Source organism: Camelina sativa, chromosome 10 (genome assembly GCF_030686135.1).
Source record: "Camelina sativa cultivar CO46 ecotype springtype chromosome 10, ASM3068613v1".
Taxonomy (NCBI): Eukaryota; Viridiplantae; Streptophyta; class Magnoliopsida; order Brassicales; family Brassicaceae; genus Camelina; species Camelina sativa.
This window is the reverse complement of record NC_141889.1, coordinates 6,079,224-6,100,194: the sequence shown is the minus strand read 5'-3', so window position 1 is coordinate 6,100,194 and position 20,971 is coordinate 6,079,224. Positions and strand designations below refer to the sequence as shown.

At 39.2% G+C, this 20,971-nt stretch overlaps 4 protein-coding genes and 1 pseudogene across 13 annotated transcripts; 2 read left to right on the top strand and 3 right to left on the bottom strand.

Moving 5' to 3' along the window:
* Positions 1-1,353: 1,353 nt before the first annotated feature.
* On the bottom strand, positions 1,354-4,617 carry LOC104717533 (polyadenylate-binding protein RBP45C). Of its 3 annotated transcripts, XR_015569134.1 has the most exons (8): positions 4,160-4,583; positions 3,577-4,045; positions 3,206-3,286; positions 2,437-2,492; positions 2,219-2,349; positions 2,037-2,133; positions 1,770-1,952; positions 1,354-1,655 (listed from the first exon to the last, which is right to left on the bottom strand). XR_015569134.1 is itself a non-coding variant. In XM_010435116.3 (7 exons), the coding sequence occupies exons 1-7, from the start codon at positions 4,478-4,480 to the stop codon at positions 1,653-1,655; spliced, it is 1,260 nt and encodes a 419-aa protein (XP_010433418.1). In that variant the 5' UTR covers positions 4,481-4,617; the 3' UTR covers positions 1,354-1,652. The 3 variants fall into 3 exon arrangements, 2 of the variants coding, with proteins under 2 accessions (XP_010433418.1, XP_087326585.1); XM_010435116.3 differs by lacking the exon at positions 3,206-3,286 and having other exon boundaries at positions 4,160-4,617; XM_087470459.1 differs by lacking the exons at positions 1,354-1,655; positions 1,770-1,952; positions 2,037-2,133; positions 3,206-3,286 and having other exon boundaries at positions 2,215-2,349.
* A 91-nt stretch (positions 4,618-4,708) lies between these two features.
* LOC104722225 (uncharacterized) lies at positions 4,709-14,784 on the top strand. Of its 5 annotated transcripts, XM_087470457.1 has the most exons (15): positions 4,709-4,867; positions 4,983-6,084; positions 6,186-6,912; positions 7,293-7,602; positions 7,714-7,782; positions 8,114-8,259; positions 8,385-11,711; positions 11,799-12,011; positions 12,084-12,287; positions 12,376-12,579; positions 12,776-12,922; positions 13,173-13,523; positions 13,634-14,063; positions 14,266-14,347; positions 14,431-14,784. In XM_087470457.1, exons 1-15 carry the CDS (start codon positions 4,834-4,836, stop codon positions 14,636-14,638), a joined length of 7,554 nt encoding a protein of 2,517 aa, XP_087326583.1. In that variant the 5' UTR covers positions 4,709-4,833; the 3' UTR covers positions 14,639-14,784. The 5 variants fall into 5 exon arrangements, with proteins under 5 accessions (XP_087326583.1, XP_087326582.1, XP_087326581.1 ...); XM_087470456.1 differs by having other exon boundaries at positions 6,195-6,912; positions 7,293-7,782; XM_087470455.1 differs by having other exon boundaries at positions 6,195-6,912; positions 7,293-7,788.
* A 16-nt stretch (positions 14,785-14,800) lies between these two features.
* LOC104717532 (uncharacterized) lies at positions 14,801-17,822 on the bottom strand. 2 transcript variants are annotated; one of them, XR_015569132.1, is made up of 7 exons: positions 17,368-17,805; positions 17,007-17,147; positions 16,539-16,904; positions 15,884-16,178; positions 15,681-15,773; positions 15,277-15,477; positions 14,801-15,200 (listed from the first exon to the last, which is right to left on the bottom strand). XR_015569132.1 is itself a non-coding variant. In XM_010435115.3 (7 exons), the coding sequence occupies exons 1-7, from the start codon at positions 17,674-17,676 to the stop codon at positions 14,985-14,987; spliced, it is 1,572 nt and encodes a 523-aa protein (XP_010433417.1). In that variant the 5' UTR covers positions 17,677-17,822; the 3' UTR covers positions 14,801-14,984. The 2 variants fall into 2 exon arrangements, 1 of the variants encoding a protein (XP_010433417.1); XM_010435115.3 differs by having other exon boundaries at positions 15,933-16,178; positions 17,368-17,822.
* A 78-nt stretch (positions 17,823-17,900) lies between these two features.
* LOC104717531 (vacuolar protein sorting-associated protein 22 homolog 1) lies at positions 17,901-20,953 on the bottom strand. Of its 2 annotated transcripts, XM_087470458.1 has the most exons (8): positions 20,803-20,926; positions 20,593-20,703; positions 20,295-20,430; positions 19,963-20,117; positions 19,755-19,862; positions 19,550-19,639; positions 19,342-19,447; positions 17,901-19,182 (listed from the first exon to the last, which is right to left on the bottom strand). In XM_087470458.1, exons 1-7 carry the CDS (start codon positions 20,851-20,853, stop codon positions 19,346-19,348), a joined length of 753 nt encoding a protein of 250 aa, XP_087326584.1. In that variant the 5' UTR covers positions 20,854-20,926; the 3' UTR covers positions 17,901-19,182; positions 19,342-19,345. The 2 variants fall into 2 exon arrangements, with proteins under 2 accessions (XP_087326584.1, XP_010433416.1); XM_010435114.3 differs by lacking the exon at positions 17,901-19,182 and having other exon boundaries at positions 19,184-19,447; positions 20,803-20,953.
* On the top strand, positions 18,236-19,383 carry LOC109125040 (fatty acid desaturase 4, chloroplastic pseudogene; annotated as a pseudogene). The gene has a single exon (XR_015569133.1). The product of XR_015569133.1 is annotated as a fatty acid desaturase 4, chloroplastic pseudogene (transcript).
* Positions 20,954-20,971: the final 18 nt, after the last annotated feature.

The following is a 20,971-nucleotide window of genomic DNA, read 5'->3' as shown; positions in this document are numbered from 1 at the left end:
ATATTTAAAATATATTAAATACAAAAATTAAATTTATTTAATATATTATAATTAATTACATAACATAATTTGTGTCCCATCCAAATTAATATTCTGGATCCGCCATCTCCCATTCCTCATCTACATCACCACCATGTGGATCATCATCATGGTCGACCTTATCAGGAAAAAGTAAATTCCTATTAGTAAGGAAAGCGCACAAGAGTAATCAGCCCTAATCAATCATCTAAAAGGACAAGCTATTTATTACTCATACAGATTACATACTCAATACAATCCCGAAGACATCTTTATCCCATCTGCCATCATGCATGAGCAGCCGATGGTGGCATCAAAAGTCGCATCTTTTTTGTCCCAACATTATTAAGAGGTAGTGCCCATCGGCTTGAGAGATGCGAGTTCTTTAGAAAAAAAAGAATTATAGTAAATATAACATCTTTCTAGAAAAAAATTAATTCAAAGCTAAAATTAAAATTCTATCAAACAATACTAGATTTGGTTTTGGCTTACAATGATTATTCTTTTAAAACCAAATTAGTAAAGCAAAACTTAAACCTAGATTAAACCACAAACATGTTAAAATCTCTATGTGGTTGTGTTATTTCATGGACTTGAACTATTTGCACATCAAAAATTATATTTCTTTCAAAATTTGCGGTTTTGGCCAATGATTTAATCATTTAACTATTATTTAATACTAATAATTTTATTGACCAAATTATTTCCAGTATTGTGCATTATATTAATTAGTGATGTTTGAACATTATTCTAGAAACTAAAAACTAAATGTTGACTATAGATTTCCTTCCATACAAGCATCATTATAAGAATTTTATAATAATTTTTTTTATCAAATTTTGTTTAAAATTTTAAGATGTTCTTATCAAATGTTATATTAGGATTATTATGTAATGATTTTTTTTTCTTACCCAGAGTAAAACAATATCAATTTTAAATAAAGATATATACTTTAAAAAGAAATGAATCAGAGAGAGTGAGAGAATTAAGAGTTGGGAGTCAACCATGAAAAGAGGTGGTCAAAGCTAGAGTTTACAACTTTTTTAGGGCTTTTTTAGGGCTTTTTAGGGCTTTTTTAGGTTTCTTTTTTTTTTTATATTTCTCTCGTCACATTACCAGCATTTGCATCAACTATTAATATCGACTCTTCTTTTTAAAACACTATTGATTCTTCATATTCTGAAAAAGAAACAGCATCAATTCTTCATAATACGAACATGTCAAGGCCATCTTTTATCTTTCGTCACCGTAGCTCAGCTTGAAACTAAAAACTCAATTTATTGAATGTTAAGCTGACTAATTTAAGATGTAGAATGTTAAAGTAATTCAGAGGCGTTGCAGGAAGAAACATAATGGTCAAATTAGTCAAATGACACAAGAAACACTTGTGGGTTTTAAGCCAAATGACACAAGAAACACTTGTGGGTTTTAAGCCTTTTGTTACGACTTGGAAGAACACTCAACAATTGTCACGCGAAAGCAAAATAATTCATAAGAAAAAAAAGAGAGTTGAAAGAGAGAATCTGGGACAAGAAGAGCTAATACACATCCACTTCAATAATTCATTCACCATTTTCAAACGGTGTCAGCTTTCTGGAGAACTTCAGCTCGATCACGACTTACTAAATCATGCTTCACTGCAAAAACAATCAGAGGGAACAAGAATCAGTAAGCTCGCAACTTTACTTGCACTCTTACGGATACATTACCTAAAACTTTAAAGATCTTCAGGTAAAAACCAAAAAAATTACCTGCTGTTGCTGCTGGTAGCCACCAGGTTGCTGGTAGTTTCCATAGCCACCACCAGCGTACCCACCATAGTAGGCGTTAGGGTCCTGAGGAGGTGGTGCATATCCGTAAGCTTCATATCCCTGAGGAGGATACCCATAGTATCCACCACCCCCACCACCATACTGGCCTTGATCAGTTTGAGTCTGTGAAATTATGGGCCAAGTAATCAGATCACAAAGTAGAGAGCATAGTTAGTTAGCTTGGTGCATTGTTCAATGGATACAAACCTGTTTGTTGGAAGGGCTGTGACCCCACGAAAGACGAACACTTTGTCCACCAAGTTGTGTTCCGTTCAACATGGATAATGCTTGTTCAGCACATGCCCTGAAGCACAAAGACAGAGTAAAGTTGTGAATTAACTAACATTCTCAACATAAGATGAAGTGTCTCCAAAGACACACTAGTCTACCTATTGGCGAATTGAACAAATCCACAACGCTTTCCTGCCGGTATTTTCACATGAACTAGTTCACCAAATTGACCAAAAACTGACTTCAAAAGATCTTCTGTTACACTTTGATCCAAAGCTCCAACAAAAATCTGGATAGCAAACATTACATCAATTCAAGTATTCAACAATATGCCAAACATAAAAAAGACCCAAGGAAACCAAAACAAAGTACGCACTGTGGTGTTAGTTGGGTCGCTTTCTCCTGGATTTCCTTGGTTGTTTTGATATGAACCTTCAAAAAAAAAAACAGTCAAAAGAATGTAAGCAGAAAACTCAATCATCAATATATACTACATTCAGTTGACAGTGCAAGGAAACAGACACTAACGCGCACACACACAAACGAGAATGGCAGTTGCAAATTTTGTCCAAATAATGAGCAGACGATACAAGCAAACAGCAACTAGCAAATATATGCTACAGTTTGAAGATTAAGGTGAAGGGATTCAAGTTAGTTGATAACTGATACACAAATTATTAGATATGTACTAGGGGAAACATGATCCAACTTTGAGAAACTAGAAAATGTCAGAATGGGACCACAATTCTCTAGGGTAGCACAAGTAACCTAAATTCCCTCCAAGGTTTGACAGTTTACCATCGTAACCAATTTGCCGAAAGAAGAATAGTAATAGTGTAACATTAGAAGAGTTATAAATTAGAGGCAAAAAGTAACTGAAAGAAGGAAGTTGCAGCACTAATTACTGAAAAAGATGAATTGAGAGGTATGTAGAAGATCACAAAACACTCTTTTAGGATTCACACTTGGAAAAAAGCGAAAAGTAATGAGCGGTGGTAAATATGAAAAGAATTAACTTAAAGTTAAGGCTTAAATTAAAAGGGAAAGACTTATGCTTGATAAGTAAAGGAACTGGAAAAATAATTTGCGACTGTAGCTGATAAAAAGCTTTGTAATTAACTTCTTCGGAAACATAACCAACTGACCTAAATGAGGCCACGCAATAAGGTGGAATCATTTTCAGCTGAAATCAGTTCCAGGCCCCCCAAAGAGAGCCTCTTGTTCTCCTGCTTAAAGACAACATGAGTTTTTTCTTATAAGTTTTAGGATGTTTTGCGATATTAAATTCTTAGAAGTGCTGAAAGGCATGAAGCTGAAGGATAAGGGAAGACACATTGAGCACCAACTAACTGAACACGATTCACCAATAAGAAAGATAGCGGTAAAGGAATACCCCAAAGAAAAGAAAATAAACTAACCTAGACAGTTAAAGTCTTAAAGACAAAGCGAGTCATATCACCACTCAACATATTCATAAGTCATCACAGATCTGGCTCCTTAGTATAAAAAAACATACCTGGTTGCATCGTAAGAGGCTTCTTGTTGGCAGCTGGACCAGTACGCATAGGCCTGGATGAGCAGTATTGACCATTCATTTCAGTCATGGCGCGAATCTGCTCACTTTCATCACCGAACCTAACAAATCCATATCCCTTGGACCGTCCAGTAGTCCTATCAGTCACAACTTTTGCTCCCTTGACAGAGGAATATACAGCCTTAAACGTCTCAGTAAGCATTAAGTCGGTAACATCAGGTGCCAAGTCTCCAACAAAAACCGTGTGCTCCGGACCTTCAGCCTGGCGTCTCTCTCCAGCTCCGAGCTGAGCCCAGTTCAACCTAAAGGTCTGCTGTTCACAGTTGGGCATTGGAGCACCATTGTAAGTCTGCAAAACCCTCTCAGCTGTAGCGTGGCTCGCAAACTCAATAAATCCATAACCTTCTGAATATCCGTTCTGCTTATTGCGAATTACTTTAGCTGATTGAGCCTGCAGAGCCACAAAAGAAACAAACACTCAGATTTCAATAAAACTCAAAAATCTTCAAAGGATTCAACTTTCAATATTTTTTTAAAAAATGCATTACGAAGATTTTCAAATTACCTCGCCAGTAACATTAAAGACGGTCATGAGATAGTTCTCATCCATCCAAGGCTGCAAGTCACCGATCCACAACGACCGGATCTCACCAGCTGATCCTGGATTCTGAGATCCACCACCACCATACTGCTGCTGTTGTGGTTGACCAGGAGACGGAGCCGACTGAGGATTCCATCCTGCCGGCGGCTGACCTTGATGGTGCTGTTGCATCATCCACGACTGCTGCTGCTGCTGCTGGTGGTGGTGGTAAGCTTGCTGGTCGGAAGGATTCTGCCCTGAACCTGCGGCAGCACCGTTAGAAGCTGGAGGTGTCTGCTGCATCATGACGACGATAATAACCTAGAAAAAAAGGGTACGAATGTCGCAGATGCAATTTTAAGGGTTGAGCTCGAGAGGGGACCAAAAGGGCAAAAGAGATAAAAAGAGTAGTAGCTGTCTCTGTCTCCTTTCTTATATACTCGAACAAAATAGTTGTCCATACTATGGCCCAATAACAAAAGGTTTGGGCTCCTGACCCATTATAAATCTAGGGTTACCTAAAAAAAACGGTTCGGATCGGTTTAAGATTGAGATGCCTAATTTCGAACTCTCAGCTCTGTGAAGAAGACGTCGCCGAAACGGTTTTTTCTCTTGTTAAACCCTAAAACCCCGCGAAGAGAGGAGATTGCTCTGTTTTAATGGTGGAATTCATATCAGACATGGAAGAACAAGGTACGATAAGAGTTTGAATTGCGCTTTAAAGTTTTTGTCTTTGGGTATATCTTGGACCAGTGTGGGCTGGTGGAGAAGTAGTTTGATTGAATAATTTGTTTGCTTTTTTTTTCAGGAATAGTGGAGGAAGGAGGGAATAGAGATCTTGAGATGGAAAAATTCCCAGTGATGGCTTTCAGGCCTTCCCATGATGCTAAACTTAGAGAATTATTGCATAAGATTTGCTTACATGAGATTAAGCTATGTTCTGATGCTGCAAAGGAATTTGTCAAGTTACTAAAGGGAGAAACTGGCGGCGATTTGTTGCGTCTTTATTTCCAGAGCTCACCAAACTTTGCTGAGCTACTAGAGGCATGGAAGCTTCGACATGGAAAGCAAGGACTTAACTATATATTCTCGCTTATCCAGACGATTTTGAGTCACCCAGAGGGAAAAGGTAGATCAACTGATATTGGAAGAGCTATTGACCAGTTTGCTAGGTTACTTATTGAAGAGAAAGTGGATGACATTTGCAAAGAATTGAAAAGCAAAGAGGGAAAACAACAGAATGCTGCGCTTTCATTGTTGGCTTCGATTGTTAGGCGTGGTTCAGGCATGGCATCAGATATAAATAAGAAATTTGATTTTAAGGGTTTCGCAAAACTAGCCGAGTATAAAACGCGAGGTGCTGAAAAGGTCAGTAAGCACTCAACCAGGAAGGCCTGTGTTGGCTTTGCCATATCATTCTTTGAAGTTGGGAACCCTGGATTGTTATGGAAAGTTTTACAGAACAAGGAAATGTATTTTAACGTCCTGCGAGGTCTTGGTGAAGACGATGAAGAGACTGTGGCTTATGTCTTGTCTACGTTGAAGGATAAGATCCTTGTTGAAGAATCATTGATTCTTCCTAGTCTAAGGAGTGTTCTTTTTGGAAATGTGACGCTAGAGCAGCTAGCCAGCATTTCAGCAAGAGAGGATGATCGGATTGTGAGTCAGTTGGCCCATGATGTTCTTGTTAAAGTTTGCACAGACCCTTCTAATGGATTGATGCCAGATGCAAAGAGAAAGTTGGGAGGCAATTCAGACAGACTACTAATGCTCATGAAAAAGTTGAGAGCAGCAGAAATTGGTTATCACAGAGATTTGCTTTTAGCCATAGTTAGGGGTAGACCGTCTTTAGCTTCAGCTTTCTTTGACGAGTTTCCATACAATATGGAAGATTTTTCATCACCATCCTGGTTAGTCTTCTTCAGAGCGCGAAAGTGTATCTATCTTTATTTTTCTGCGTGTACCGTCACATTTTTGCTGTTTTGTCATTCTTTTCGCATTGTAACTGAAGTCATTGCAGGTTTTCTTCTATTTCCTTGGCAGCAGAATTGGTATCGTCAGTAAGAACTTCATGTTCTTTTGACTTTCTCAGTCCAGATCAACGTGCTACATCTCCTGGTGGTTCAGATGTTCAGACTATCATGAAATGCCTATGCCCACGACCATTTAGCCGGTCACTGATCACCAAAGGGATGCTCCATTCTGATTTTCTTGTTAGACATGGGACCTTGAGATTTATGTTGGAGACGCTGAGGCTGTTGGATTCTTTTGTTGCCTCTTGGAACCTTTGTTCATCTCATAGATGCTCTGTTGAGCAAATTCAGGTTTCTCTCGAGCAGAATGTCATGGGTGAGGTGAGAAGCTTTTATCCAGAATTCCAGGTGTTATGGACTCTACTGAAGCCTCTGGACGGTTCTAGTAAAACTGAAAAGCCGTCTTCGAAGAGAAAAGCAAAGTCGGATCGTGGAAGAAAAAAACGCTTTAAGCAATCTGAGAAGGATGTTTCGGACGAAGAGTCTAGTGATATTGTCATTGGTGGTGTTGGTTCTGATAAAGATATTTTGGCAGAGGATAATGTGGATGCTCATATGACAAATCAGGAAGATGCTAAAAGAGAATATCTTGGGATTGTTTCAGAAATTTGGGCGTCAGAACTTTGTTTTAAGCCTATTGATTCGGTTGGAGAAGCAGAGAAGTGGTTTCACTTAAAGCTTCTGGATGCCCTCAAAATTTATGTGGTACGCTGATATTTCACATTATTATTGTTGTTTGTGTTGTTGATAAATGAAAAAGCAGAACCTTTTCAAAATTTTATGTACTCAACTTAATGATATTTCACTAGTGACAGGTTGTCTTATCGTTTTGCACTATCCTATAAATTTCCGTGTCAAATACTGGTTGAAGTTTGAATTTTGAGTTGTAGTGGTTTGTCCAGTTGACAAGTAGAGAACTGAGACGGTCATGCTTTGCTTACTGAATTCTGGTTAAATGTCTCGTTTCTTGTCACTTTAATATAGCTTGTTAATTAAAAGATATCTATGTGTTACTGGTGCTTAGACGTTCCTCATATGTACTTGATGAGTTCTAGTTTTAAGCTACATGTTTTTCATTTTTGCAGTGCGCTGTACATAATGTGCTTGAAGGAGCGTTTGATGTCTTCATGAAATTTGTAAGCAATTCTTTAAATTTGCCAGCCGAATTGCAGAGAGCTTTCTTGTCTGTGCTAAATGAATACATCATTTGGACGCCAAAGTCCCAAAGTGACAGAGATCCTACAAGACTTCCACCTTTTATGTACAAGCATTTGCATGTGTTCATGAATTTGTTACTTTTTGCACCACACAACGAAGTGAAGGATCTAGCGTACAGTTTAGCAGTGGCAGCTATGAGCAGCACCGGTGCATTCGAAAAAAATCCAAGTGAAATTGGTGCATGGTTCTTGTTTCTACCAAGTTTTGAAAAGATTAAACTTCCTCCTGAGGTTAAGGAGGCTGTACAGAGCATGCCGTCAATTGTCATCTCCTTTTTATGTGATGCAGTTATGGCTGTTGGAAATAATTTATTCAAGCAATGGGGCATCGTCAGAAGTTACTTGTCCCATTTAGAAGGTATAGGTAATTGTGCCCCTGAAATCAATGGTTTTGTATAGATTTCACTTGCTTACTCGTTTTGCTCTGGTTTTAGTGTCTGCAATGTATAATATGTTGCTCCTGTGTTTGTTTACATACCGTTTCTATGTAACCATTTTAGGTTATGACTGCAAAAATTTGTTGTCTGCACAAAGATGAAGATGATTATCTAATGTCTGTGCAATTAATTTTGTGAATTGATAAAAGTTGTTGGTTATCAAACACAATTCAATGTTACGTGTCCTGTGGATTTGTGATAAGCCTAGAAGTATTTATTCACTGGTGTGTATCTTCTCTGTGTTGGTTGCAGGTGTATCAATTGGTTTTAGCCCCCTAATTGTTTGTCTACTGCAGAAGTGTGTGAAGCTACTAAATTCTGAAGCTAAAACGTTACCAGAGAAGTCAGCAATATCTCTGTACGTCTGCAGCACACTGAAATATCTTTTACAAAGTCAGGTAAATATCTTTTACAAACGCAGGTGTATGTATATAACTTTCACCATGAAATACCAATATCTTTTATATTCTAGTTTACACCGCTTAAAATACCAATATCTTTTCTATAAAATTCAATATTGTAGGTAGATTCCAGATTACTCTCATGTTTGATCCAGTCAATTTTGTCTGAGGTGGTTGATGAATCTAAGGATTTGTTATGTGAATGGAGGCCATTGAGAATTTTGCTTCTTTTCTCACAATCCTTGTCAGACAAAAAACCTATCATCTTGCATTCCAGAAGGACGACGGGTCTACCATCTGACAGTTCTTTTTCAGAGACTCTTGATGAGATCAAAGAACTGATGAGAAGCATTTCTCCGGATGAAGTTACAGGAATAGTTCAAGCGTTTTCTTCTGCATTGATGTGTGCAACACCTGAATCGATCTTGCAAAATTTTACTCCTGTGATGACTGTTTCTTGGGCCTTCTACGGAATGTCGTTCTCAATTTTACAGTCCATCCTCTTTTTAGAGGCAAATTTCCTTGGAAACCTTTCAAAGCTATCACTTGACTTATTTGCGCGAGGTTCAGAATTTACTGGGTCAAGGGATCTTTGTGAAGAAACAGTAGATAGTGAGATTGGTTTTTCTGGTCACTCATCCATAACTGAAGAAATCAGAAGTAAGATGGGCATTCGTGATATTGGATCTTCTGCCTTCTCTGTGTTCTTAGAGCAGGCTCCTTTTCCTGTATTACTTACTGCCATTATGAGCATGGATATATCTTGCTTACTAGAGTTTCCAAGAATATCAGAGCTACTGCTGCTTAAAGTTTCGCAGCCTACAAGTGGTAGTATTGACTCAAATATCCAAGTAATACTGTTCTGGCTCTTTCAAATACGATCATCTTACAAGGTTCAACCGGCTCCAGTACTCCGCCAACTCTCTGAGATCTGCGTACGTCTTATGAAGAACGTGTTCTCTCAAATATCAGAAACGGAGCTTGTTTCTGGACCCTCTTCAAATAAGTTGCTCGCTTTAGTCACGAAGCAGAAGCATCAAGTGGCCCAGACAATTCTTGGCCACCCAGTTGTGATCGCACTGTTAGAGAGTCCCTTGGATTGTTGCACATCACCTGGAGTGCAGAATGTTGAGATTTTTTCAGAAATATCGCTGACAACAGGGAGGCTAGTTTTCAGTGAAATAGATCAACACATTCTTGATCTATTGGTTTCTACCTGTGAGTTTTTGTTTGATGAGAAACACAATGTGTGGAAATGGGACTTCAGGAAAAATAAGTCAATTATAGCTTTTAAGGACTTAGTCGAAAAGCTTCTCTTGGAATTCAGGGTCACGTTTGAGCTTTCTGTTGGTTCTCAAAGTTACGCTTCGGTTCTCCAACTATCACAAGTGATTCATGCTTTGTTGAGATTCATATCACCTTTCAAACTTTTATATGTTGCTCATTCCATGCTAAGTAAAATTGATGAGAAGGAATCAGCAAGCCCAGATTCAAGTAAGATTCTCAGTTTGGGACTGGGTATTGCTGGTGGAGCTTTCGAAATGCTTGTATTATATTCACACCAGCCGACTGCTAAGAGAGGGGTATATGATTTGTTGTGGGAATTAGAAGAAAATAATTATGACAGTAACCTCATTGAGAAAGTATATAGCATGGCATGCAAGTTTTCTACCTCTTTTGGTTTGGATTCGGCAGCGGATATTTGTTTGCTTAAGGTTTGTGGTGGCATTTTCAGGGGAAAACATTATCAAAATTGTAGTGTTCACCGGTTGGTCTTGGTGATTTCGCTGATTGTTGGGAGAACCCCTGAAGACTTGATTATCCACTGCGTTAAACGGGCAAGCATAACCAGAGCCAAGATTTTGTTCTATCTTGTGGAGTCCAGTCCCTTGCATCGTTTAGTCTTTGGACGCTTTTTCTTTAGCATGCTAAGTAAGAAGCAGGAGGACACTGCTCTTACGGATGATCAGTTTATCATGCTTCTGCCTGCTGTGCTATCGTATCTGACATCAGTTTCTGAAAAACTCGAGAAGCCGTGTAATAGATGTTTGGATATAACTTCAGTTTATTCAAATATACTAATAAATGGTTTTCTTCAATGGCCGAGGTTTTTGTCTAGGTGCATCTTTGAAGAGAAGTATGACGATATTCTTCTGTCAACGACTGACGATATTGACACTATGTTTAATGCGAGTCTTCTTGGGAAGGCAGTACTTATGTTTCAGTATCACTTTTCCTTGACTGAAAGTCCAACTAAAGAAGATGATCTCTTTAAGGTATTTAATTCCATCTTTCCTCACACTAATGCTAAAAAGGAGATGTTGGACTACGAGATGAAGGAAGTGGACGTTCAGTCGGTAGACCAAATGTTTAATGTTGCTATCCGTGTGGTTGCAAAAGTAACACTGTCAAGGATTTGTTTGTTTCCTGAGGATAGCAGTATGTGTCATCTTAAACGTGAAGCAGGTACTTGCCTGAAGGAAAGTTCTCCTAAATTTGGATCCAATAGAGCGGTTTTATCAAAGCGGGTGCTAGATGCTTTGGTTAATTGTTGGCAATGTGTTGTCAAGAAATCTGATGGGTCTTTTAAAGGGAATTCCGAAGGAAAACAAGACAAATGTTGGTCCTTGTGCCAAAGCCTTGAAAACTTCATTTTGAGAAGTATTCTACAGTTTTTGAAAAACATGTGTGAGGAGGTTGTTCAATTGGATTCCCTTCCCTTCCTGGAGAGACTGATGAAATCAACTCTTCTGTATAGATTTGAGGACTCGAAGACACTGAAGATACTGAGAGAAATTTTCTCCTTATTGTCTAGAGGGAAGTACTCATATGCACCATATATCCAACTCTTAATATGTCACTCTCAGTTTACACCAACTATCAGTTCTCTCTCCATGTCACCCTCACACACTGGTGAATTATTCAGGCCTGTTTCCAGCATCCTAAAACATCTTATCATCTCAAGTCCGAATTCTGTTGGAGTTAAAAGTTCTCGATTAGAAGCACCTTACTATGCGAGGCAGTTAGAAATTGTCAAACTTCTCAGAGTGCTGCTCTCCAAATGTGGAAAAGATTCAGGCATCAATCTCAAAGAACTGCACTTTCTTCTTTTGTGTTCTTATGGTGCAACTCTGAGCGAAATCGACTTGGAGATCTACAAGCTGATGCATGATATCAAGTTGGTTGATGTCGAACACACGCTGAATGTTTCTGAAACAGATTGTTTGTGGGGTAAAGCTGCCTTGAAAATAAGAGAGGCACTGCGTTTATCTCAGGACGCATCTGATGTTGGTGAAGCTGATTTATTGGAAGATGTCCGCCATAGTCTTTTCAAAGAGAATCTTTGTGTTGATCCCAAAATATGTGCTCGAACTGTTTTGTTTTTTCCTTATCAACGAACTACAGAGGTATCGGATAATTTACACCTATATGATTATCCAGTAAACGAGGTACCATCTTTAATTTTAAATGTCAGTTAGAAGTTCTTGTACTTGCTTTTTTAAACATCAATAAAATAAATCTTCGTCCCTGTGCAGAAATGTTCACCTGGTATGGAGGACATTGAACGCTATGATCCGGTTTTCATCTTGCGCTTCTCGATAGACACATTGTCTATTGGATACATTGAACCAGTGGAATTCGCCAGCTTAGGCTTGCTTGCAGTTGCATTTGTGAGCATGTCTTCAGCAGATCTTGGGATAAGAAAATTGGGCTATGAAAGTCTTGAAATATATCTGGATGCCCTTGAGGTAATTGTTATCCTAAGCTGATCTGTATGCATGGTGAAAATTATTTTGTTTAACTACGTTTTTTTAATGTAGAGTTGTAGGAAAAACAAGCATGTAACAGGGCTTAGGCTTCTGCTGATGTATGTACAAAATGGAGTTGAGGAACCATGGCAAAGAATCCCAACTGTTTCTGCTATTTTTGCCGCTGAGGCATCTCTGATATTGTTGGATCCTTCTCACGAACATTATGTTCCCATAAATAAACTTTTGAAGAGCTCATCTACACTGAAGCTGAGGGTACTTATTCTCTGAAAACTGTAAACTCTTGGCTTTATCCTTTATACTTTGCCAGCATTCAAACTGTTTCGCCTTTTCTCTTTGTTAGGGAATACCTTTGTTTCACGATTTTTTCTGGAGCAGCACTGTTAACTTTAGATCACAGAGATTTTGGGAACTACGCCTAGTGTGTGCAGGCTTGAAATCAGATGAAGATGCTCAAATTTACATTAGAAACTCCATCCTCGAGACAGTGATGAGTTTTTCTTCATCCCCTCTTGCTGATGATGAAACTAAAGGACTAATCCTTCAGGTGATATAACTTCTTTTCTTGATGTCATAAAGTATATAGTGTTTATGTTGCACCTATACGCAGTTCTTCTTTAATATCAATATAAGGTTAATGCTCAGAATATATTTATTTGGTCTTGTGTACTATGGGGTATCTTTTCTAAAGCTTTGAGATCTTAATCCAACACGACATAAACCATTTTTCTTTCAATCTTCAGGTTGTGAGGAAGTCGGCCAAATTCCATAAGATGGCCCGGCATCTAGTTGAAAACTGTGGTCTGTTTTCATGGTGTTCAGCATTTATCTCAACGTTTGCTACAAAGCCCACTGGAGACGAAGATTTGCGCTTGGTAGTTATCTTGGAGGTATGTACGATATTATCCAGTTATGCTACGAATTAGTCATAGTCATGGACGCTGCTGCATGCACCCTGTTTAAGAATACAGATTTTCTTTACTTTTTTACAAACGTAACTCTGTAGAATATGATGGTGAGTGCAAAATTGAATAAAATTTCTCAATGGTCAACCGTGGTCGTTGTTTGTTTGTAATCAAGAGTCCTTATGTAGAACAGTGTGTTCATTAATTGACTTACTTTGTGATATTGTCGTATCAGGTCATAACTGATGTTCTCGCCTCCAGAAACGTTACAGAGTGGTTGCAACGATGTGGCCTTGAAGGGCTAATGGAAATCTCATCGCGTTTATACAGACTTTTAGGTGGTGGACTGGTATCAGTACAAGAAAATGCTACTTCAGTTGATTTAATTTTGCAGATACTATCAGCTACTCTGAAGATTTCACAGAAACGAAAAATGTACCAGCCACATTTCACCATCACAATCGAGGGAATATTCCAACTCTTTGAGGGTGTTGCTAATTCTGGTTCTCCTCAAGTCGAAGATAGTTCAGAGCATGGGCTTATTACTATACTAATGAGCAGCCCGCCAGTTGACATAATTGACATGGTATCTATTTCTCTCTCCCTCGCTCTCGCTCTCGCTCTCACTATTAGGCAGCCCTCCAATTTTGTTTTGAAGAGCTTAATTTTTGTTTGTATCATCTGATATATTTTCAGGACGTGGACAAGTTGAGAAGGTTTCTTTTGTGGGCGACCTCCACAGCCTTAAAGTGTGACCATAAAAGGGTACCCAGTGAGTCTCATCACGATACTAAAAAAATCACTGAAGAACCAGAAGAGGAGACTATGATAGCAAAGTTTCTACGCTGGCTGTTGGCTTCAGTGATTCTTAGGAAGCTTTATTCGAAAGCTAATCATTCGGACTCGACAGTCTTAAGTAAAACAAAGCCAAAAACGTTGTTGAATTTGTTAGAATACTTCAAGAAAAGGAATCTCGAAGACAGCATGAAAATTTCAGAGCACATAATAGAGGAAGTAATCGTTTATCTCCAAAAGCATCTTCTGTGTACAAACTACAGGGTTCTTCTTCCCTCCGTTGTATTTGCACTTTCTCTCATGCTTCTTCACAATGACCTCGGGACGGAAGGTATGCTGCTTTTCACTGACTGACACAACTCTTGTTCTCCAGATTACTTGGCTTTGATTGAGAATTGAACTCTTTACAAGAGTAGGTTAGGGTTTTGAGATAGGATTATTCAGGCTTTTTCTTAGGTGTTAAGCTGCATCTAGTTCCGCCAATCGACACCTACAATCTGAATCTAAAGTTTTTCTTTCTTTCTTCTTTTCAGATCCCAATGACGATTACAAGCTCATCAAATCTTTGTGTTCTAAAATTAGTAGTCCTCCTGAGGCTAATCCGGGCTGGAGATGGTAAACGATTCTCCTATTGTTCATCATTCCAAAGCTTGGCATTGTTTATCACTATAAAGTTTGACCTGAATCCTTCTCCACAGGTCATATTTTCAAGCGTGGTGGGATCTTTCATCAGAACAAGCCACAGATCTGGACAAGATTGATGAACTTCATGCGTGCCAACACCTTTTGCTGATATTCTCTGATATGCTTGGAGAAACGCCAGGGGAATCTCAACAGGTGTTGCTTCGTAAAGATTTTGACATCTCCCATGTATTAGAATGGGAGAGAAGTTTAGTTGAGACCTAGTCATTGACTTTGTAGGATTGTTTTATCCAATTCAATCAGTTTTGTTATATCAATGACAAAAGTTGTTATTGATTCATTCACAACAATGTTCAGTTTTGTTGTATCTATGAGAAATATTATGGAGCCAGCGTATCTTGCTGCAACCACTGCCACTTTCAGTAATTTTCTCCACAAAAGAGACCATGGATATTTATTAATGTGTGTGACTTTCTATGTACAAGGATATACAGAATCTTCCCAATGGTTTTTTTTTCAATTTAAAGTGAAATTTTCTAATTTAACTCGTGCATAATAACAACACGAAGTCATTCCTAACAAAACGGACAATAAAGTTGATTATACGGGTCTAGCAGTTCTTTGGTCTGTGGTATTTTGGAGGCAGAGATGGGCAATGCTCGTTCATATGTGGGTATGGCTCCATTGTGTTGTAACCGGGAAGTTCCATTCTATATTTCCCAAGTATTTGACAGTATGGAAGCTTCATATCGTCATTGTCATTGCACCATTTAGGAAAACGACTTGCATTGTTCTCGAAAAACTTGAGCATGTAAGCATCTTTGATCTGTAAAAAATAAATGCACTGCTCAGTGTGTTGTGTGAGTGTATATATTCTAGAGTGTGTATAGGTTAGTTCTCACCGTGAATTCCGTGACTTGAATAGAACTAGAGATTGGATCGAAAAGGCCAGCTTCTTTGTACATTTCGAGGATGAAAGCGATACAAGAAGTTGATTTCCCATCACTATATATCCAATCATCTTGTTCCGGAACTGCCAGCAACTCGTCAAAAGAAGATCCACGCTTCTCCACTTCCACCAGCACATCAGGAAGATCAAGACCCTGCCATTGTAGAACATCTCAGAGAAGAACTAAAGAAAAGAAAATAATGACCATTTACTGAAGAAAAGGAGAAGAAAAACAGAGAAAGCATATGGTACCATCTACCATGTGCCCAAAGCCTACTACAAAAGCTTCTATTTATAAGTCAAAGAGAAAAGTAAAAAGTCTGATAAAGCATTACGAACAAGTGAAAATGCTAGTACCTCTGTTCCGAGTCGCTTGTTAAGGGCTTCGTTCCACATGTTAGCAGCATAATCAGGCTGGATTTTGCTCCAAACTGTCATGACCGAAGCAACCTGGAAACACGTAAAAGAAAAGGAAAAAGGATACAGAAGAAACAATCACAACCTCAACCATAAAGTAATTGATAGAAGCTGATTAAAGAGAGAACAAGAAAGAGACTAACTGAAGCTCATGTTTTTAACAATGCCAGAATACTGAGAAATGAAACCTACAAGATGAGCATCCAGAGGAGGTGGGTAGTTTCCCCTGATGGTATCGATCCAGCTAAAGATCAAGTTGTGATAGCCATATGGTTTACCATCCATGCTACGAGCATATTCCCAAGCAGCTGTAACATTAAACTTGGCTCGATAATCAGGATGCAACGGTAGCAATGCGATGTGGGGATTTGAGTCATCCTTTGTTTGTTCAAATTCCCACCACTCTTCCCATGGCAATATCGCTATTACATCTTCTCCCTATGAACCCAAGGTTCGAAGGAGAAGACAGAAAATAATTCAGGATATGCATAAAATAAGGAAGAAAAAATGCAGTTCCATTTAAAAAGAATCAGTTTCCCCAAAACTAACTTGGTAAAAAGTCACTGGTAAAAAAATATTAACATGTCATATCAAGGGCAGAGAGACTATTTAAATCTTACTCATTACTCATCTGCCATTGCGATGATGTTCAACCAAATCAGTTTAGTTTGTTCTTAGCAGTGATGGTCATCTAATGATGATACCCAGAAGAAGAACTAGTACTCAGTGGCTATATCATTTTTCAAATGAAGCAACATATAAGTAAAAACTAATTCATCCACCAATTTAAGTTTTTACCTTTTCATTTTCATTCCCGGATTCACCAACCCAGAGTTTCCCTTCAGAATCCCTCAAACAGACAGCAGTGTGGCCAGCATAGGCTCCACTTACCCACTTCTCAAGGGTCTCAAAACCACCCCACCGTCCACGGATTTTGGAAATAGCTAGTAAGTCTCCAGAGTGAATTTCATCAGTAGTAATGTTTGTAACCCAAGGTTTAGGACGAGGGTGGAAAGTAGCACCCATATGGTTCTTAAGAAACGCGATATTAGAATTCTCCCCCCAACCGGTATTAGTAAAGAGAGGGAAGACATCCCACAACGCTCGGAGAGTTCCCACCATCCCTGCTTCCATGAGGAATATTGAAACTCCTTTCTGCTTAACCTGATTAAATCAGAGCCCGAAAGGCAAAACAAAAGCCATTAGAATATTAGTTATCAAAACACCAAACCATAAAAGATATAGCAAGAGAAAAGAGCAGCTTACATATGCATACTCAGCTTTCCCCTCCCACTCCTTGAACTCCATGGTGTGCTCCCTCGACACAAAGTACCAATCCCATGTCACACGATATGGAGTCACAAAGACATAAATATCCATGCACGTCCAACTATGTGCCTTATCGACCTGCACAAAACACGTCATAACAGAATCAATATAGATAGGGTCATATAGAAAAGTAGAAACAAAACAAGGGAACTGAGTGATATAAATCTAAAATCTGTGAGCTCCCATCGAAACTCTAAGCTTGTAATTTGAAAGGTTCTCCGAAAATTTAAGAGCTCAGATGCCTAAATAACGTATCACAGAGCACACTAAGAGAGAAAAAAGTTCATCATATAGTGACCTTAATGTGAAGAGTACCACCGCCGAATTCAGAACCGGACTTGTTATTGAGCTCCAACCAAGCCTTGTTCTCATAAAAGCAAGCACCTTTCCACTCGACGGCGTCGTTTTCAAGAGAGGCAGAGCCGATAAAAGTAGGGAGAAGATCGACGGCTGTATGGAGAGAATTGAGAACCGGCCAAGAGACTTGCCTGGGCAAAATCGGAAGCAGGTCCCGAGGATGAAATGGTAATTTCACGAACGAAACAGTGAGAAGCAGCAGTAACGTCGTGGCGAAGAAGATGAACAGAGACGATGAAGCAACCGCCATTGTTAACGCCTTGAGTCGGTTACTCTCTCTCCTCTCCGTGTACGCATTCGCAAAGTCTTGGTTTTTTCGATCGTCCTTGATTTTTTTTTTTTGTTTGTTTCTTAACGTATAGAGACTTTGAATAAGACAAAAGCAAAATCCGAATATACCAATCTAAACCAGAATAACTGATTTTATAATAGAAACAAGAACCGAAATGAGGACTGAATAGCACACTTTGAAAATGCTGGGTGTAAATTGTAAATCTTTGATACTAAGAATCCAAATTTTGAAACTAAGAGTATATTCGTATTAGGTGGGTAATGCGCTCGCTAGCTAAGCGATCACAATAGTCCCACGCAGCCCTAACGTACACCACAACATAATACAGGCTAATCTCTACCTCATTTTATCATTTCGTCAACGTAATCTCTTCCTCTCTATCATTGGTTATAGTTTCGAGACAACTAGAAGAAATTTTATGGCTGTATCATTGATTATAACTTTTTGCTCCCACCTGTAATCTCATCCTCCTGTCATTCATTTTATAACTTTCCTCTCTCACCTGTAATCTCTCTCAATGGCTGCATCACTTCAAGCCAAGTACCCTCTAAGACCTATCACCAACATCCCAAGAAGCCGCCGTCCCTCCCTTCTCCGTGTACGTGTCACCTGCTCTGTTACTACTACCACCAAGCCTCAGCCTAATCATGGGAAGCTTCTGGTAGAGCAACGCATTGTGAAGCCTCCTCTGTCCAATGATCCAACCCTGCAATCGACCAAGCCCCAGCCGAAGCTTGTGACTGAGCAACGCCTCGCGAATCCTCCTCTGTCCAACGACCCAACTCTGAAGTCGACATGGACACACCGGTTATGGGTTGCAGCGGGATGCACCACCTTGTTTGTCTCTTTAGCTAAATCTGTCACTGGAGGGTTTGCTTCTCATCTCTGGCTCGAACCAGCTTTAGCCGGTTATGCAGGCTACATTTTAGCCGATCTAGGCTCTGGTGTCTACCACTGGGCTATCGATAATTACGGTGATGAGTCAACCCCTGTGGTAGGAACCCAAATCGAAGCTTTTCAGGGTCACCACAAGTGGCCATGGACAATAACCAGAAGGCAATTTGCAAACAATCTACACGCTCTGGCTCGAGTCATAACCTTCACAGTTCTCCCACTAGACCTCGCATTTAACGACCCTGTGGTTCATGGCTTTGTTTGCACATTTGCGTTTTGCATAAAGTTTAGCCAGCAATTCCATGCTTGGGCACATGGAACCAAGAGCAAGCTTCCACCTCTCGTGGTAGTGTTGCAAGACATGGGCCTGCTTGTTTCACGAAGACAGCACGCGGAACATCACCGAGCACCGTATAACAACAATTATTGCATAGTGAGTGGGGCATGGAACAATGTTTTGGATGAAAGTAAGGTCTTTGAGGCTTTGGAGATGGTGTTGTATTTCCAGCTCGGGGTGAGACCAAGGTCATGGAGTGAGCCACACTCTGACTGGACAGAAGAAACCGAGATCTCCAACAACCAAGCATAAATAATTTTTATTGGTCCATGAAACAAAAATTCTTGATACATGTACAAGAAAATTTAAAAGAATATACTGAAAATAGTTCGTAATTTATATGTAACAAAGTGACTGTATTTCATATAAAACAAACAAAAAAGAGCATGTACCAGGTTAAGTTTCAGATCCAATGGATGAGTATACAGAAGAAACACAGGGGAACCAGTACCGACACTTCCCGTCTTTATGGCCATTGTCGATCATTGCGAGGCCCTCCTGGAAATGAATAAAAATTTGTAAAGTTTCAGGATTCGCATTGGTTGCATTGCATCTACTATTACATAAATCCACTTGTGGAAAAGATAGCAAACTGCATACTTCTAACAAAGTTTCGAGAGCATCTGTAACCCGACCAGATGTCCATGAGAGGCGTCTTTGTACCTCTTCCACAGTCACAAAGCCTTGCCCCTGTGCGGACAGCAACAGAGATGCTCGAGTCACTTCAGTTAGAACTTCTAAGATACAATTTAAAACAAGTGAAAGTTGTTTTCTTTTGTGGAAGGGTGTAAAATATGATTATAACCTGGGCCAATTCCAAGATCTGGTTATGGTCTTTGTTCAGCTCTGTAGGAACTGAACGGACCAGCTTTTTTTTGCCAATTGTGATAACCTCAAATCCGCTACCCAATACCTGAGGGAAAAAGAAAAAAACAAGATACCAGCAAGAACAGTTCATTTTCTTGTAAATCCAAAATATGAAACAAGAGAAGGGAAAAAAACAACTCATATACCTTTAACTTGCTAATAGCCCGAAGACAATCATCTTCAGTCACAGCTTCACGATCTTTCTTCCTTCTTTGACGAAGATGGTTGCAAAGCTCTTGCAAGCTGATCAAACCTCCATTGTGTGACCTTGTAAGCATACAAACTTCAATAATCTGAACTCCTGTTAGATGAATTTACGAACTTTTCAGAAAACTGCATCATGTTCTCTTATATCACAGAGGGTATGTCCAATTCCAAGAAAAAAAACTACATAGATGCCATACTCATACACAAGAGCTTTCTATTTCCTACGCATCTTCTTCTCAGACACAAGACAAGAATATGTCAGAAAACATACCAAGTTCATAGTAGAAATCACCAATTCCCAGTAGCTCAGCCCAGAAACCCTTGTTTGAAGCTAGAGGATCCACACCAATTTTAGCACACATTTCATGGAATTGAGCCCTGAAGGCTGGATTTTTACGAATGTCATTCTGCAAACCAAAGACAAATTATGCTTCTTTTCAGGAATATAAACCAAAGTTTTCCATATCTGAGACAGATCATATCAGTTACCTACAAGTTCTTAATACGATGATATAACAGCAAACACAACAAGAGGAACAAATATATAAATTTCTCAACAAAATCACGACCTTGTGTTTGCGAGCGAACTCTTCAAGCTGAGACTTGAAAGTGGCGAGCTGTTCTTTCATCATATCGGTGCGTAACTTGGCCACATTTTCTCCTAGTAACCGGTACTGATCCTGAATTATTTGATGGATAAGAGTTAGAAGCTGCAAAATTCAATCAACGAAGATTCGAAAAGGAGCATATCATCAAATTGGATTTAAGAAGTAAAAAACCCTAGCAGCTGCGGCCTTCTGTAACCCTCCGATTCCTGGTCGTCTTCGCATCTTTCACTGTTTTTTTTTTTGTTTGGATCTTTGGATTTCTTCTCTTCCAATTGGGGATTTCGGAATATGTCTGGGACAGAGAAGAAGCATTGCAGAAGACGAGATAAATATTTATAAG